Source organism: Mustela nigripes, chromosome 2 (assembly GCF_022355385.1).
Source record: "Mustela nigripes isolate SB6536 chromosome 2, MUSNIG.SB6536, whole genome shotgun sequence".
Lineage (NCBI taxonomy): Eukaryota > Metazoa > Chordata > Mammalia > Carnivora > Mustelidae > Mustela > Mustela nigripes.
The window spans coordinates 4,735,060-4,752,699 of record NC_081558.1 but is presented as its reverse complement, the minus strand read 5'-3'; the positions used below and the strand labels follow the sequence as shown (position 1 = coordinate 4,752,699).

At 46.5% G+C, this 17,640-nt stretch overlaps 1 protein-coding gene across 2 annotated transcripts in view; it reads right to left on the bottom strand.

Annotated features, from left to right (window-relative positions):
• Positions 1 to 5,780: 5,780 nt before the first annotated feature.
• The window catches only part of VAV1 (vav guanine nucleotide exchange factor 1), a 48,444-nt gene continuing 36,584 nt past the window's right edge, over positions 5,781 to 17,640 (bottom strand). The window contains exons 22-27 of one of the 2 annotated variants that reach the window (XM_059388814.1): positions 15,747 to 15,778; positions 11,812 to 11,928; positions 10,344 to 10,431; positions 9,068 to 9,182; positions 7,616 to 7,767; positions 5,781 to 6,093 (exon numbers count right to left, since the gene is read on the bottom strand). In XM_059388814.1, the coding sequence (XP_059244797.1) occupies positions 6,040 to 6,093; positions 7,616 to 7,767; positions 9,068 to 9,182; positions 10,344 to 10,431; positions 11,812 to 11,928; positions 15,747 to 15,778 (558 nt within the window). In that variant the 3' untranslated portion in view covers positions 5,781 to 6,039. The remainder of the gene's footprint in view (positions 6,094 to 7,615; positions 7,768 to 9,067; positions 9,183 to 10,343; positions 10,432 to 11,811; positions 11,929 to 15,746; positions 15,779 to 17,640) is intronic. The other variant, XM_059388815.1, reaches the window with a different exon arrangement.

Sequence of the window (17,640 nt, the reverse complement as noted above, 5' to 3'; positions counted from 1 at the left end):
GTGTGCATATGCACACACATGGACATACATGCAGGCACACAGAGACACGTGCACACACGGAGAGACACATATGTGCACTCATGCACATACACACAAACATACAGAGATACACAGGCACACACAGAGATACACAGGGACACACACATGCATACATAAACATACATATATGCATATGCACACACACATGGACATACATGCACACAGAGAGAGACACACATACGCACACTCGTGCACATACACACATTCCACACAAACACATACAGAGATACACACACACACACACACAGTGATACACACACAGAAACATGAATGCACACACAAACGTATGCACAGACACACACATGGACATACATGCAGGCAAACAGAGACACGTGCACACACAGAGACACACATACGTGCACTTGTGCACATACACACACAAACACATACAGAGATACACAGGCACACACAGACACACGCATGCACACGCATGCACACACAAACATACATATACGCATATGCACATGCACACACATGGACATACATGCGCACACACAGAGACACATACGCACACTTGTGCACATACACACACTACACAAACGCATACAGAGATACACAGACAGGCACACACACAGACACACAGAGATACACACACAGACATACACACATATGCACGGAAACGCACAAGCTCCCCCACACACACTCCTTTCTCTGCTCTCTCCTGCTCTCTTCCCCCAGCCAGGACCCGGGTCCGCAGAGGGGGTTGGCGCACTACTGCTACCGTCCACCAGAGGGCAAGCTTGGCTTAAACTTGGGGCCATCTGCCGCGGCCATGTCCCGGGTTTGGTCTTCGCCTTCCAGAAAGGTTTCAGTCTCATTCAGGGGCTGCCTGTCTGCTGGTTGGAAGCCGGCCTCCACCAGCTTCCCCACGTGCGGATGTCTTCATCCGAGCTGATGAGTTCCCAGCACGGGGCGTTCATGAGCGGGTGGATGTGAGGGTGTGTGTGTGACCGTCCACTTCCCGGACTCCCTGCTGTGCGGGGAGGTAGCCTTGTAGGCGTCCTGGGTGTGTCCCTGTGCCTGGCGGAGTCGCCGGTATGGGTCTCCGCGCCTGTGCGGACCAGCTTCGTTTGCGCACATGGGTGCCCACAGGCGGGGGGTGGCCTGTGGAAAGACGGCGTTGGTGTTTCTGTATCTGTGTGTTTCTGTTCACTTCTCCGTCTGTTCTGGATGACTTTGCAGGAGGAGTGTTTGGGTCCCGGGTCTGTTGGTCTTTGGCAACACGGGGAGTGTTCCTATGTCTGTGTGTCTCCAGCGCTGCCTGCCTGCACTTGGGCAAATACCTCGTGTGCCATGTCCATCTGCGTCCACGTGCCAGGTTCTGCGGGGGCGTCTTGGGCCATTTGTGTGTATTTGGGGTCCGTGCTTTTTCGTGACCATCTGTGTGCACGTCTGTCCTGTTGTGGGGCATTTCTTTGTGACCGCCGTCGCATACACATGATGTATGTGTTATGGGTTGAATCGCGTCCCCCCAAAATACACATGTTGAAAGTCTCCAGTGCCTCGGAATGCGATCTTATTTGGAAATAGGGTCTTGGTGGACAAAATGAATTAAACTGAGGTCACACTGGAAGTAGGGTGGGCCCTTCATCCAGGACGAAAGTCCTGACAAGAAAGAGACGTGCGTACAGACACGCACACAGGGAGGACAGCATGTGAATGCTGGACTGGGGCACGGGCTGAGGAACCACCGGAAGCTCGGGGAGGCACCGGGAACAGATCCTTCTCTGGCTTCTCCAGACTGAGCACAGCCCCTCGATGTTGGGCTTCTGCTCCAGAATGGAGACAGTAAATGTCTGTTGTTGAAGCCACCAATCTGTGGTCCTTTGTTACCGCAGTATAAGCAAGCTAATACAGGGTGTGTGTGTGTGTGTGTGTGTGTGTGTGCGCGCGCGCGCACGTACGCGTACATACACACACGCATGTGTGCATGCATTTCCAGGCAGCCAACACAATGGATGGCCAGCATCAGAGAACAAGTTAGGGCTCTGGGGGGCTGCTACATGCTCCTTGGACTCTGTGCCAGTGGAGGAGGTGAAAGCTGTGCCCTTGAACCCAACTCCCCAGCCAACAGCAGGCCTCTCCAGAGCTCATCTGGGGCCTTCATCATCTCCACCCCACCAGCAAGAAGTGGCCCCCTCCATCAGGTGTCTTCAGGATGCCAGTCACAGCCTCTCCCTTCCGGCCCCTCTGAGGGACACATAAGAAGGCAGGTCTTGCGCTGGGCCTGACCTGGGCTCAGTCTGACAGTTACTCCAGCCCCCCTCTCTCCCACCCTTTCTAAGAAAACGAAACCCCTTGCAGTCCCCAGAACCCACAAAGTACACCCTCACTTCCACCTCCTCCTAAAAAAAAAAAAAGTCCCTGCTTGTTTCTTAAATACTCTAGCTCATTGATCAGGTAGGTACCACCTGATGTTTCCTCCTCCAAGAAGCCCTCCCTGGTCATCTCAACCCAACCCTGGTTAGGTATGTCTCTTTCCCCATAGCCCCTTGCTTCCCTTAACCTGAAGCTCATCGCTGCAGGTCATGATCACCTACTTGATTGGTTCACATGGCACGAGGCCGGTGGACGAGTTTGCAGGCTGCCGCACACCGGGCAGCTTACACAACACTTACTATCTCACGGAGGCCAGAGGTCCAAGACCAAATGTCGGTTGGGTTGGTTCTTCCTGAGGCTGCTCTCCTTGGTTCACAGATGATCGGTGAGTGTCCCCATACTTGTAAGGACACCAGTCACATCAGGTTAGGGCCCCCCCAACCTTATTTTAATTTAATCACCACTAGAAAGACTTGATCTCCAAATGCAGTCACATTCTGTGGTCCCGATTAGGACTTCAACCCATGAATTTGGAAGGGAGGCAGGTCAGCCCGTAACAGCTGATATTATCAAGTGCTTATCGCAAACACGAGTGAATGAATCAGCGCTGAACGATACCATGTTCTCTCCCGTGGACTCTGGCTTTGTTCCAAGTAGTCACAGCTCTCTCTGTTTGAGAATTAAACATTCCTGCCCTGTTGATGTTACTCTTAGCCATTCATCCTGCTTTAGCCATCGAAACGCAAGAGGAAGTGGTGTGCTATTCTCTGGAAGAAACTTGGAGAGTCACAGAGCTGTCCTGTCGTCTCTCCTTTGGTTCTGCCATGAGCCTGGCATGTCTCAAACAGTGCGACTCCTGCAGTGTCTTCTCCTTCCAGAAACTTCTTCGGCACAGCTGAAGCTTATCCAGGAAGGAGTTTGTATGACCCTGAGATTGGAGAGAAGCAAGTGGCAGCAGCGACACTTAGCCTAAGGCGACTGATGACAGCTTGCACCCTAAAGATGCCCAAGTCTGGGGTGAGAGCCCAAGACATGGCTGGGGTCAAAGTTCAGCCGGGGACTGGAGGATGGTGATGCTCAGGACCTTCAAGAACAAGTCCATGACCTCCATCTCAGCAGCACCATTGAATTAGACAGCCGGGTAGCCTCCTTAGGCCTTCGGTAAATTCATGGCATGACTCAGGGGGGAGTTCTGGGGGAGGGCAGAGGACCCCTTGTAATCTCTGACCTCTGTGACTCCAACACACCCCTCCAGCTTCAAAGATGGGAAATATGGGAGTCCAGGTTGTGCGCCTGGCCTGGTGTGTGCAGGTGCTGTCTGGGCCCTGGCGTCCTTGGGTTGAGGGCAGAACCACGAGGTTCCCGCCAGCCGCTAGAGTGATGGTTAAGAGGGTGACTTTGCACTTAATTCCCAGACAACTCAGCACCCTCGGGTGGGGAATTTCTCATCTTTCTCTAGTTCAGAGAGGTGATGTCACTTTCCCAGAACATTACATCTAATCTTACGGGAGCAAAGCTGAGCTTAGGATCTTCCCGGAGCTGTGGCCATGATGCTCTTCTGCCCATGATGCTGGTTGTGAGATGGTGTTGGACAGTGTTACCATGGCACATGCTTGACATGGGGCTGCCTCAGCTATTAGTGTTTGTGTGGGGGGCGGGTAATATTGAGAAATACTAACTCTTTTCCCCCAAAGTAACATATAGCCCATGGCCCTTCCCTAGACCTGGCTATCAACTTTCTGCCTCCAATGGGTTATTTCTACAACCTGCAGGAGAGTTACAGGAAGGAACAGCTTTTTGGCTTTTGAACTTCAAACACCTTTCAGAGATTTTGCATATTGGCTTTTGAGCTGCAAAAATCTAAGCCCCAAAGAATTCCCAATAAAAATATGCCCATACTGGGTGCCAGGGGCTGAAGCGAGGAGGAGATGAGGAGCTGTTGCTTCATGGGGACAGGGTGTCTGTTTTGCAAGATGAAAAATTCTGGAGACTTGTTGCACAACCAATATACGTCACACTACTTACTGGTCCATTCACGTGAAACTGGTGAGGATGGTGCGTCTTATGCTGTGTATATTGGGCCACATTTTTAAAAAAATTAAATCTATTAAGTAAAAAAAAAAAAAATCTAGTCATGTATGTAGAAGAGAATGGATCAGACTGAAGCAAATTTTCCTACAATGAGATAGGTCATGGCTCTCCAAAGGTGGAGGCAAAGAGAGGAGTCCAGAGAAACATCCTGTGTCCTTTCCTCACACTCCAGTTTAGATAACTTCAGGGTGATATGAGAAAAAGGTTTCCTGGAGCCCTAGGGACCCTAGGATATAGCAAATTCTGCAAAGGCTCCCCACACCCTGCATAGGGCAATATCCATTGGGTAGAGATGGCTGCAAAGGGGTATGCATGCAGTTCCTCTGTACTTAGAGATAATGCAGCAGAACTTGTCAGCACCCCCAGGCACCCACTGACAATATGCAACAGGTCCACGGTTTCAGAAATGCCTGTGGTTCTCCAGCCACCAGATACAAGCAATTCTCGAGTAATGACTGATGGAAGTTGGTGAACACGTACTGCAGCTCCCTTGGACTTCAACTGCAAGGAATGTTCTGGGTGGATTTCCAGGGGTTCCCAAGAATGAGCCCCTGTTGCCTGCAGTTGTCACCTGCTCATCAGTGCTCCCTTTACTGGCTCCTTCCTTTCCCCTTCTCCCCTCTCCCTCCCCTTCTGGCTACTTCTTGGAATCACCTTCCAGATTAATTTTGCACATTCAAATCCTTGTCTCAGGCTCTGCTTCTGAAGAAACCCAACCTAAGACAGTGACCATATAATTTATCACCCACCAGTACACTTTGGAGAATGAAAAGGATCATGATTAGTAACTACACCAGGGTTGAACAGCCAGGACTGTTGCAGGTAAACCAAAAGGTAGAGTTGTTCCACTCAGCATTTCAGGACAAACAGCCAGATGTCTTGCATGTGCCAAGAAGGATGTGGGAGACACAGAGGAACCAGAGGTGAAGTAGAAACCATGACGTCTCTGCAGGTGGCAGTGTGATAATGTGATAAGGTGGTACCACCAAGTACCAGCTATCCCCCCAATACCCCAATGCCAAGCCCTTGAGATTTAAACCTGATCTTGGGGGAAACTAAAGTGAAGTCTCTACCTCTTAGTAGAATTGGAGGGTAGCTAAGTTCTAGCAAAGAAAAAATATAGGAAAGCTACAGTTTTGTGATCTGGAATCTGTGAGTGTAAAATTCTTTCCTGTCTTGTGGGGGTCCCATTTCCTTCTTGGGGTCTTATCTTAAATGGCAAAGCAAGATGATAAAGGTGGAAGGTGAGGATTTGGAAGGGGGCTTTCATCCGTGCCCCCATGTCCTTTCCCACCCTTTCCCATCCAGGTCTTCCTGGATGACAGCAGTCATTCCTTTCATCATTTTATTAAAAGCTGTTGCCTTGAGCTCCACCTTCTTGAGGGGCCCCAAGAGAAAACCAGTGTGTTATAAATTAACCATGGCATGGCATCATCCCAGGAGCAGCCCTGCCAGCTGGACACGGGCCCTCCACAGTCCATCCTGGATTCTCGGGCCGCTGGGACCTGTCACAGCCCCCCTGGCCCTGCTGCCTGCTCATCCTGGGCTCAGAGCCTGGACTTTCTCATCTCTCCGCCAGTGTGCCAAAGTTCAGCAGTATTCAGAATAATCCTCCTCCACGTAGTTGGAGGGGAACCAGCCAACCTGGAAAGAGAAGAGGAAGTGGTCAGGGCAGCCTCTGTACATTCCCCACTGTTCCTCAACAGAAAGGTTCTCTCATACCTCAGGGCCTTTGCACCTGCCATCTTTGCACCTGCCACAACTTCTACCCCAGAAAGGACATCTCCCAGAGGTACACATGGCTGATACACCCGCCCATACCTTCCAGAATTCTCTATCACATGTCACCTTATTAGTGAGACCCTCCTGACCACCCTGTTTAAAATTGCACCCACCCCAACACTTCTTATCCCTGCTTTATTTTTCTCTGTAGCACTTGTCAGTATCTTATTGATTATATGTTACTTATTTATGGGCTTGTTGTCTATCCCCCAACCCCCATTACAACATGAGCTCCTCAAGGGCAAGGATTGATGTCTGTTTTATCCATTAGATACCCAAGAGTCTAGAAAAGTTCCTGGCACATGGGAGATGCTTAATAAATACTTCTTAAGAGGATGGATGGATGGATGGATGGACGGATGGATGGATGGACGAGTTCATTGTAGCTGAGAATTCAGCTGTTGAGAAACAGTTGAGAAACCCAACTGTCTTCCACAGCACACTGAACTTACCCTCACAAGTCTTAACAAAACTCTTCACCTAAGCAATTATCTGGACTGTTTTTTCACATATGTTTCTCCCAGTAGAATGTAAGCTCCTAACCAGTGTCCTTACCTTCATTCAGCAAATATTTTTGAGAAACCATTACAAGTGAGGCAGTATTCTAGAGACTAGGAACTCATTCATTGATAAAATAAAGACTCTCTGTCTTCATGAGATAAAAATAAGAACCAGGTAGAAAATTTTTTGAGGAACCATGTGGTCCCTCCTAACAGTCTAAATGCAGGCAGGCAAAAAAGCACAAAAGGCAAAGTGGTCATTTCCAGTTATATGTCTCTTCATGCATTCAATATTTATTGAGCACCTATTAATGTGCCAACCACTGTTGACACTGCTGTGAACAGGACAGACAAAAATCCCTCCCTTTGTGTCCCCCCAACATGCTAATCACTCTCTCACCCCAGGGCCTTTGCACATGCTGGTGTCTCTGCCTAGAATACTTTCTTCCACCCTCTCTATGACCTTCTTGCCTGGTTAACTACCCACCCCTCAGTGATCACCTTAGGTTCTCAGAAGTCCTCCTGTCCTGCTCCTACCCTTCCCCATGATTCCCCATCTCAACCCCGACCACTTAGTATTGTACCTGTTTTGTTACATGTTTATCATCTTCATTAGATTCTGAGTTTCACGAGGACAGTGACTGTACCACACTCATTTTTTAATCCTCTGCACCCAGGAAATGCCCAGCACATAGTAGGTGCTCAGTAAATAAATACAAGTTATGGAAATGAATGAAATCTCTATCTCCTTTCCTCTCCTCTGAGCAGGGAAGACCTATGGGGCCACTCCCCACCTGCTCTATTCCATAATTCCAGGCTATAGGACAAATAGACAGGTCATTCCATGCCCTTTCCTCAGGCTGCCAAGCTTTGCTCCAACTTACCCGGCCATAGACCTCCCCTCGCCACCAGCCTTGTTGTCCCTTCTTGTTAAGGATCTTGATGATGTCACCCTCCTTGAGGGATAGCTCTGATCGGTCCCGAGCACAGAAGTCATAGCGTGCTTTGGCTGTCCCAAAATACTTGGTGCTCCCTGCTGTGTAGGGGAGAGCAGAGGTGGGTAAAAGGCCTGGAGCAGACATCTGCCCACCACCTGGGGACAGCTGGAGGAAGGCAATGCTCTCAGGAGAGTAACACCAGGACAAAGGGTCCCTCAATACTTCATGAAGAGTATTGGGTGCCCTGTGATCTGAGGGAACACAACTGTACTTCCGCATCATCCTTCTAGCCCAACCAGTATCCAGGTTTAGAAAATAATGCCATTTGTGAATTTTTATAAATGGTTTCTATATATTTATAGTGAAAGGAATAAAGGGAAGATATGAAGAAATTCATTCAAGGTGATTAATGTTAATTATCCTGAAGAGGACCAAAGGTCAAAAAAGAAAGGGAATAAAAGAAAGATATATAAGGGGGAAAGACACAGATAACTTTTCATAGTAAAATATTAAGCAACATTGTAGAATGGAAAAATAATTTATAGTATTTCTCCAAGTATGCTAAGGTCCATAAATACACCAGAGCATATAAGTAATGTGTGGACAGACACAAACATTTACCCCATTGGGTGATGAGGATTCTCTGATGAGGGCTGGAGTCCTAATGTTATGCTGGTGTTGCTTTTTCAAAAATTTAATGTTTTAATAATAATTAATTTTTAAATCTCTGTTTAAAAATTTTTTTGGATATATGAGAATCCAGAAACTATACCACCCATGTGACTTTTCTGAAAAACATACTTCAGGATGCACCCTAGCAAAATGACATTTGAATCAGGAAAAGGAATTTTAAAAATTAAAGGAAAATATGGAAAACAAGAAATATAGATGGAGTCTGAATAATCCTTGATACTATATTTGGGAAGTTAAATGCAGTTGTTAAGAAATAATTCTTAAAACATGTCATATTTATTTTAATTCATAGAAAACTGTATCCAATATCCCAGATAATGTCCATGAAACTATGGGGGAGAGATGCAATGGAGAAGAGAAGAGTGCACTAAAGGTCTTGCCTTTTTGTGAGATAATGTTACAGATACTAATTAATCCTTGATACTGATATAAAAATACAGGCTTAAAAGGTGCAGGTGAGGACCCTTCTGGTACCTAGTGTCCTCATCTTCCCCAATACAAAAGTAACCTCTGTCCCACCTCCCACCCAAGCAAATGAACATGGAAACCACTCAAGAGCAAAGGGACAGACTAGTATGAGAAGAAGCTCCCACTGTTTACCAGACATGACCTCTGTATGCCCACTGGAATGTCCATGGCATCCCCAAACTTGCCCTCTACAGTAAGAAGGAGCTGGGGCACAGGCCCCCAGCCTGAGACCTCTACCTGGTGGTCTGCTGATGGCTCTCTTCTCAGGCTCCTTGAAGGGGAACTGCAGGGTGGTATCCAGTGACTTGAAGCAGTCCTTTAGGGAATTCTGCTGATAAAACTCCACCAGCTCCTGGAAGGACAGAGGGACCGATGCTTTCTCTTCTGGCACCCCTGGTAAGTGACTCCTTAACTACTCCCCATGACAGGAAGTTTATTCCCTTCCTGGGCAATCAGGACCATTCTCAGGGGAGGAGATCACTTAATAAACAGATCACTTCATAATAAACTTACCAAATAATCAACTTGCTTGATAACCAGCTCACCAAAATCAGCCCCTACTGTAGGTGCCAAGAGACTTATTTTTACAATTAATTATTCTAATATTAAGAAATTCTGTTTCCTGAGTACCTGCTATGTGCTGGTCAGTGTACAATCACACATCATCAAAATCTCCTAATAATCATGAAAGACGAATACATTCATGATTCTCCCATTTTATACACGGAGAAACCAAGTCCCAGAGAAGACAAATTACTTGGCCAGGGTTTCACATCTGGAAATGGACAGATCCGGAATTCAGTGCCCTGGGAGGGGGGGCAGTAGAGCCTCGCAGCTAAGACAAAACAAAATGTCTCATGGTTTAGAGTTTTGACTCCAAAAAATGCCAGTATCATGAAAGACAAAAAGAGAAAGCAAGAGAGAGAGAGAGAGAGAGATTTTAAAAGACTGGCAAAGTACTACAAATGAAAAGAAACTAAGAAGATAAAAACTAAATGCAATGTGTGATTCTTGATTATATTCTGAATGACAAAAGAGCTATAAAAGGGATACTTGGGACAATCAAGAGTTTGGAAAATACTGTATAATACATAAGAATTTTGCCTCAATGCTCAACTTCCTGAGTGTAATAATGATACTGTAGTGAGGTACAAGAATGTCTTGGTTCTCCAGATATTCATGCTAGAGTATTTTTGGGTGAAGGGTGTAGATGCTTGCAACTTATTCTTATATAGGGCTAAATAAATGTGCAGGGGGTAGGGATTGACAGGGCACAAAAGAGGCAGAATAATAACTATTAGTTAAGTGAAGGATTCACAGATGTTCATTTCACTGTTCTAATAACTTTTTGGAAATTTTTCAGACAAAAAAATGAGGGGAAGATTTTTCAGAATCAAGTTTGGAGGACAAAAAAGATTGTGCAATAAATGGGGTCCCGAGACGGAGCTTCAGGGAGGGCTAGATTCTCCTCCTAGATTCTAGGACACCGAGGTTGGGGTAGATTGGCCCTTACCGTAAGCCCCCGGAAAGCCTTCTTCTCTGTAATCCTGTACAGTCCTTCCGCTGTCATGATTTTAATATGCTTGACCTCAACATTATACCTGGAAGCAGTGAGAGAGAGGAACAGGGGGTCACAGGACTCTGAGGCTGGGGACTCAAGCTCATCCCATGCCCAGGTTCAGCGCCCCCCAGGCTACACAGCCCCAACCATGGAAGAAACAATCTTGACAACTTCAAGGAGGGAACAACCACTGAAACCCAAAGACTGAAGAAAATGCCTCCTGCTTCCCCAGCAGGATTCCTTCCCTGGGAGGAGTCTTCACTTCTTCCCCTGTCTATATGAATCTCCTTCCCTGACTCACAGGGTTGTTGAGAAGTCACAGAGATCTTGCAAAGAAAGCCATGGTCTAGAATAGAGAGGATGAGATCTGTGCTTCCCCCAAGTCGGAGGACCTAGAATCTGCAGGATGGGAACAGAGACTCATTTCCACCAACATGCCGGGCCACAGACTAGTGAAGACATGGAAGCGATATTTACTTCTGTCAACGGAAAACTAGATAACCATCCCCCCCCCCAAAAAAAAATCTGACCACAGAAAACTAGAAATGATGAGGGGGAAAAAAGCACTGAGCTCTCAAAAAAGTAAGGGGAAATCGCCAGAGGCCAAAAATGAGGTTGAAATTAAAACTGAGCTTGCTCAGTGAACTGCTACCCTATGGGGTTTGCTGATCTTGCTAACTAAGTAGCTTATGTTTTGATGATCCCATAGAAACATGGGATGAGGTACTGGGTCCAGGGGGATGGAGGTTAGCACTGAGACCCACCCACACCCCATAAGCCTGGACCAGTGAATACTACATCTTCTAGAAAAACCACCCGATGCCTGGGGGACCATAAGAAAGCTTGTCTGTCTCAGACCCCAAATGGAAATGTCGCCCTTGAAATTCAGAACCTCACACCGGCCCTCGTGTAGGTTTGGGGTTTGAACTTAAACTACCTGCACAGTCCGGGAAACTAAGGAATTAGCCTAAAATGTTTAACCTGGAAAAAAAAAAAATAACCTGTTGGTGATCAACAGAAACAAATTCAAAATCTCTGGAGACCCAAGCAGCACAAGATTCCCACTGGGAAATCCCCACTGGACATCACAAGACAAAATTACAAAACCAACCAGGGAATGAGTCACCATGAGTGAGACGCTGCACACCACAGACAGACATGGGCAAAGGGGTCGGCTAGCACTGGTCCACCTGGCAATTCTGCCTCTTGCTCGAATGTGCTAAACGCCTTTTGGAGCCTGTCTGGGAGGCACAGCTCTTTCTCGTGGGCTGTCAGTCAAGGAAAAGGAGTAAGATGGATGCGATCACCCAGGACACTGTGGGGCTCAGTAACAGATGGTTGTCAAAACTGTACATTTCCTTCCTGCCAGGCTCCTGCAGCACCCGGGTCATAGGGGGTCAGGGAAGGAGGAGTTAGTTACTTAATGCTGATGGCGAATTCTGCTGTGTCCTTCACCCTCTGCCGCACCAAGAACGTCCCATCCGACCGGTTGGTGAGAATACTTTCTGCCCCTGCGCGCTCCATGGGACCGGCGTACCTGTGGACATATATACCAAGGAGAGAGGTCCACACTGCCCCCATGCCTGTGATTTTTTAAGTTGGTGACAGTCCCAGAGCAGGCTGCTCCAAAATGGGCCAATTTAGCATGAAGACCGTTTTGAGTTAAAAAGCAATAAAAACCCCGGATGCCTAGGTGGCCCCGTCAGTGAAGGGTCTGCCTTTGGCTCAGGTCATGATTCCGGGGTCCTGGGATTGAGTCCCATATTGGGCTCCTTGCTCAGCGGGAAGCCTGCTTCTCCCTCTGCCTGCTGCTCCCCCCTGCTGGTGCTCTCTCTCTCTCTCTTTCTCTCTTCGTATCTCTGACAAAAATATATAATCTAAAAAAATTAAAAAGCAATCAAAACACAGCAGATTCAGGAAAAACTCTACCTCCCCAACAAATAACTAAAAAGAATTCAGACAGAGGACCCGCTCTGGGAGGAGAGCCACTGACGCCCCAGATACCTACGTGAGGCTACGAAGAAGGTGTGGCCGACAGAGAGGAACTTAGCGAGGCCCGTTCAATCAAATCCTCTGTGTCCCACGAATCCCCAGTGGCCCAGCAAACATTTGTGTACCAGACATTTAATCTTCTTCATCTTCCTGTGACGTCCATTCCCTCCCTTTTACGTCCCACACACTTGCCCCCTTCTCCTTAGTTCGGAATGACATGTATGTCTCCTTTTGCCTGACTGTCTTTGGGTTTCAATGTCTGTGTGGATTCCCTGTACCTACAAAATTAAATTTGATTTTTCTCCCATTCATCTGTCTCATGTCAATTTGATTCTTAAATTTGATTTTTCTCCTTATTGGTCTGTCTTGTGTCAACTGGACTCTTAGTCCTGCTAGAAGGACCTTGAAAGGGACAGGAATTCTCGTGCCCTGATACGCCCTTTTATAATAAACTGTTTATCTAAGTAAATGGATTTCCTGAGTTCTAGGGGTTTGTGCCAGCCAGGGAGGGGGTTGTGGGAGCCTACACTTTGCAGCAGGTCAGTGAGAAGTCCTGGAGGGCTGGACTTGAGATTGGCACCTGATGTGCAGACAGTCTGGTCTGAACCAACCCCTAACCTGTGGGGTCTGATGCCATCTCCAAGTGGGTAGTGTCAGAAGTGGACTGAACTGTAGGACACCCAGCTGAGAGGGAAGAATAACCAAATTGTTTGGGTGTAGGGGAAAACCCACACATTTGATTGAGAGTGTGAGTGTAGAAAAGCAGGGGTTTTTTACCTTTAATCTGGAATTTGGCAATGCTTGGATGGACATTTTCTGAGTGCCCACTGTTCACCCCTCTCTGTGGCCACCAGGACAGAAACTGGGTGAGGAGAGTGAGACACGAGCCCTAGGTACAAACAGTGAAGAGGGAGCCAACACTCTCCCTCTGAAAAAAATCCAAAGGGGCCGTCAAGGGAGTGAGGTGCCCACACATGTTGCCCTGTGGATGGACTCTGAGTCCACGATGCTCAGAGAGGGAACCAGACAGAGAAAGCCACACGGGGTGCGGTTCCATGTGTGTGACACACCCAGAACAGGCTCCTCCATGGACGGGAAAGGGTCAGAGGTGGGTGCGAGGGGCTGGGGGTGCTAGAGGTGACCAATAGAGGAGTTGGGCTTTCCTTTGGGGGGATGGAATGTTCTGGACTTATAGTGGTGATGACCAAACAACCCTGGGAATGTACCAAATGCCACTGGATATAAATACATTTATGTTGTAGACATAGATAGATAACATAAATAATATATGCTAATTACAGAGAATATACAATTATGGATGATGCGAATATGAATATATTATATTATAAATGTAAATAGGTAACCTATATGTACCGATTATAGATGATAAGTAATTATAGACAATATGTAAAGGTGCACATGAATGCACTTAGCTGCAAATGTAAATATACAACATAAATTATATCTATTAATTTGAGGTGAAATAAAACTATGTATGATACATACATGGACATATGTAACAGAAATGTAAATATGAATATAAATGCCCCTCTAAATGGTTAATTGTATGTTATGTGGATTTCAACTCAGTTTTAAAAATTAATGCAAAGTCGGGGCGCCTGGGTGGCTCAGTGGGTTAAGCCTCCAGCTGGGCAGGGAGCCTGCCTCTCCCCCTACTTATGCTCTGCCTCTGTCTGTGTATCTCTCTCAAATGAATAAATTTCAAAAATTTTTTTAAATAATGCAAAAAACCCCATGGGGCACAAAACGTTAAGGCTTTAAATAAAGACACTCTGGGCTTGGGGGTTCACTGTGTCGCCTCTTTCTACCCCCAGCCCTGTCAGATCCCATCTTTATTTATAATTTTGATATTTTGCTTATGATGGATTTTTTTTTTTGCCTTGCTTTTTTTTTTTTTTTAAGTACGCTCTCTACCCAATGAGAGGTTTAAACTCCCCACCCCAAGAGTTGCGCGCTTCGCGACTGAGCCAGCCTGGCGTTCCTGTTTGCCTCGCTTTTGATTATATGAAGTGCCACGTTGAAATATTATGGATCTCGATCCCTGAGTTTTTGACGCCCCCTCAAATCCTGCACCGGAAATGAGTGACCCAGCTCCAGGCATGACAGCTCCAGCAGGAGAGGGCAGAGATGGGGTCTGAGTCCTGGTTCTGCCCCTGGGTTGCTCTGTGACCTCAGGAACTGATTTTGCCCCTCAGAGTCCTAATTTCCTTTTCTGAAAAGAGGAAGCTAAAACTGCCCCCAGCCCAGAGCAACATTTTTTTCTGCCAGAGCAGCATTTCTGACCACTGGCTGTAATGCAGCCAGTGCACCTGGTACACAGTCGGAGCTCAGAAAATGTGAGCGTTATTATGCCCCTTGTGTTAATAGGACTCTTGAGGGGCAGCAAGCTCTGGCTCTGGAGTGGGGGCAGATGGGTTCCATCCTGTCTCATCACTTCCTCACTGTGTGACACTGAACAAATCACTTCCCCTCGCTAAGCCCTGGTTTCCTCCTTCTTTGCCAAAAGGCAGGAAGAAAAGCAAATGGTTATTAGGAGGATTCGAAGTGCTCGTAAAAGTGCTGACACAGCGCTCATAGAAACAGTCCCATGTGACATCATCTAGGATGCCAGCAACCGTAAAGGGCACTGTTCTTTCACGGGCCATTATGAAATAAAAACTCCTACCCATAACATTAGGCAGAAGACTGATCTTCCATTGACTGTAAGAGCCATTCCAATCTCAGAGTGGTTCAAACATGAAAAAAAAAAAGTGCATTTAGAATGGATGAAATGTCGTCATAATGAGATGGCCACAATAGGAACAGATCTAATCTAATCATGGATAATAAAGGGCTTACTGTGTGCCAGGCACAGGACTAAGAACTGTACAGGTAATAGCTCATTAAAGCCTTATAGAAACCCTATAAAGTAGATGTTGGTATCAATCTATTTTCCAGAAAGGAGAGCTAAAACCCAGAGAGGTTGAATTACTGGCCCAAGATCACACAGCTGGGAAATGTGGGACTCAGCATTTGCACCCAGGTCAGTGGGCTACAAAAGCAACACTGTAAACCTCTAACCCTCACTGTTCTACCTGCAACAGATATTCAAAAGCAGGAGGGAGGAGCTGCTATTCCCACCCCCACCCATCATTTTCCTTCCAGTGAGACCCTAATCTCCCAGAGTCAGGGACCCTCTTTTGCTAGCTCACTCTTCAGCAGCCCTGGGCACAGGGCTCAACCCAGCGGTCAATACCCAGAGTTCAAAAAATGAGTAACCAAGGGGCTGGAGTATGGTTTTCATGCTGCACCTGGGACCCCAGGGGACCTCAAGTTGAAAATAAGAAACGTAGTTCTACTCACCAGAGATGGACAGACAGGTCCTGAGGGGGGCCCTAGGGACACAGACAGAGACTGGGATTTAGGATCGAGAGCCCAGGTTCGCAAGGCACTCCATTATTCGCGATCATCTACTATCATTCATTTCACCATCACTTACTGAGTGCCGGGCACTGTGCTGTTCACTGAGGGACTGAGCAGCCAATTGTTTTAGGATGACCCTCATGCCAAGAATGGATTTTAAGTTTTTAAATGGTTGACAAAAATTAAAGGAAGAATGATATTGCCTAGCCTGTGGGAATGGGATGAAATTCACATGCCAAAGTCCCCAAACACAAATGTTTACTAGAACACAGTCATGCCCTCTCGTGCTTTTGCACTTCTCTGGCAGCGGTGAGAGGTCACAAGGAGAGCCTCTGATCTGCAAAGATGAAAACCTGCATGATCTGTCTATTTACGAAAAGCCCAACTCCTGGTCTGAATAAATACAAAGGTGCTTGCTTCCACCACGTTCGGAGGGTTACTGTAAAACAAAACAAAACCAAACCACAACACAAACAACAAAAACAGAAGACAGTGTTGGCAAGGTTATAGGGAAATTGGAAACTTTATGGCGTTACTGGCAGAAATGTAAAATGATACAGCTGCTAGAGAAAACAGATGGCAGTTCCTCAACAACTAAAAATAGAATTACGATATGATCCAGCGGTTCCTCTTCTGGGTATCTACCCAAGGGAATTAAAAACAGGAATTCAAAGAGAGATAGATTTTCCCATCCATGTTCCTAACATTATCCATGATAGCCAAAAGGTATGTGCCCACCAAGAGATGAACAGGTAATGGACTATTATTCAGCCTTAAAGAAGGACATTCCAGGGCACCTGGGTGGCTCAGTGGTTTAAAGCCTCTGCCTTCAGCTCAGGTCATGATCTCAGAGTCCTGGGATCGAGTCCCGCATGGGGCTCTCTGCTCAGCAGGGAGCCTGCTTCCCTTCCTCTCTCTCTGCCTGCCTCTCTGCCTACTTGTGATCTCTGTCTGTCAAATAAATAAATAAAATCTTAAAAAAAAAAAAAAAAGAAGGACATTGGATGAACCTTGAAAACATTATGCTCAGTGCAAAAGCCATTCTCAAAAGGACCAACACCATTTATCTGAGGTCCCGAGAGGAGTCAAAGTCATAGAGACAGAAAGCAGATGGTTCCCACCATCTACCAGGGGCTGAGGGAAGGGGTGGGGCGTTAATGTTTCATGGGGACAGAGTCTCAGCTTTGCGTGATGAAAAGAGTTCTGGAAATGGACAGTGGTGATGGTTGTATAACTGCGAATCTTCCTAGTGCACCACTCAAAATGGCTAAAATGGTAAATTTTGTTATGTGTGTTTTACCATAACTGAAAAATAGTAACAATAAAAAAGAATGAGGAACAATCTATCCAGTTCCAAAACATCACCCCAAAAGAAAACCCATACGTATCACCCATTAAATGGTCAGTCCCTATTCCTGCCCAACCTCTAATATCTGGGAATCTCCCATTTGTTTTCTGGCCCTGTGGGTGCACCTATTCTAGATATTTCAAGTAAATGAAGTGGTTGCAAGATGCATTAAGTACTACTGAAGTGTGGATTTTAAATGTCTAATAATTTTATGTTTTTTTCAATTTTCACCTCAATTTTTTGAAGGGAAAAAAAAAGAATAAATTGATCTACATATAGTAATATGGAAAGATCCCAAGATATATTAAGGGGCAAGGGGCAAAGGGGAGGGCAGCAAAATAATGAGTATCAAATCTTCCAAATATATCATGGGGGACATGAGAACCGTGTTTGTATCTACTTGGATGTGCACTAAGAAACGCCGGAGAGGCACACAGAAAACAACTAACAGTAGTTATCTCATAAGATAGGTGGTGCCAGGAGGAA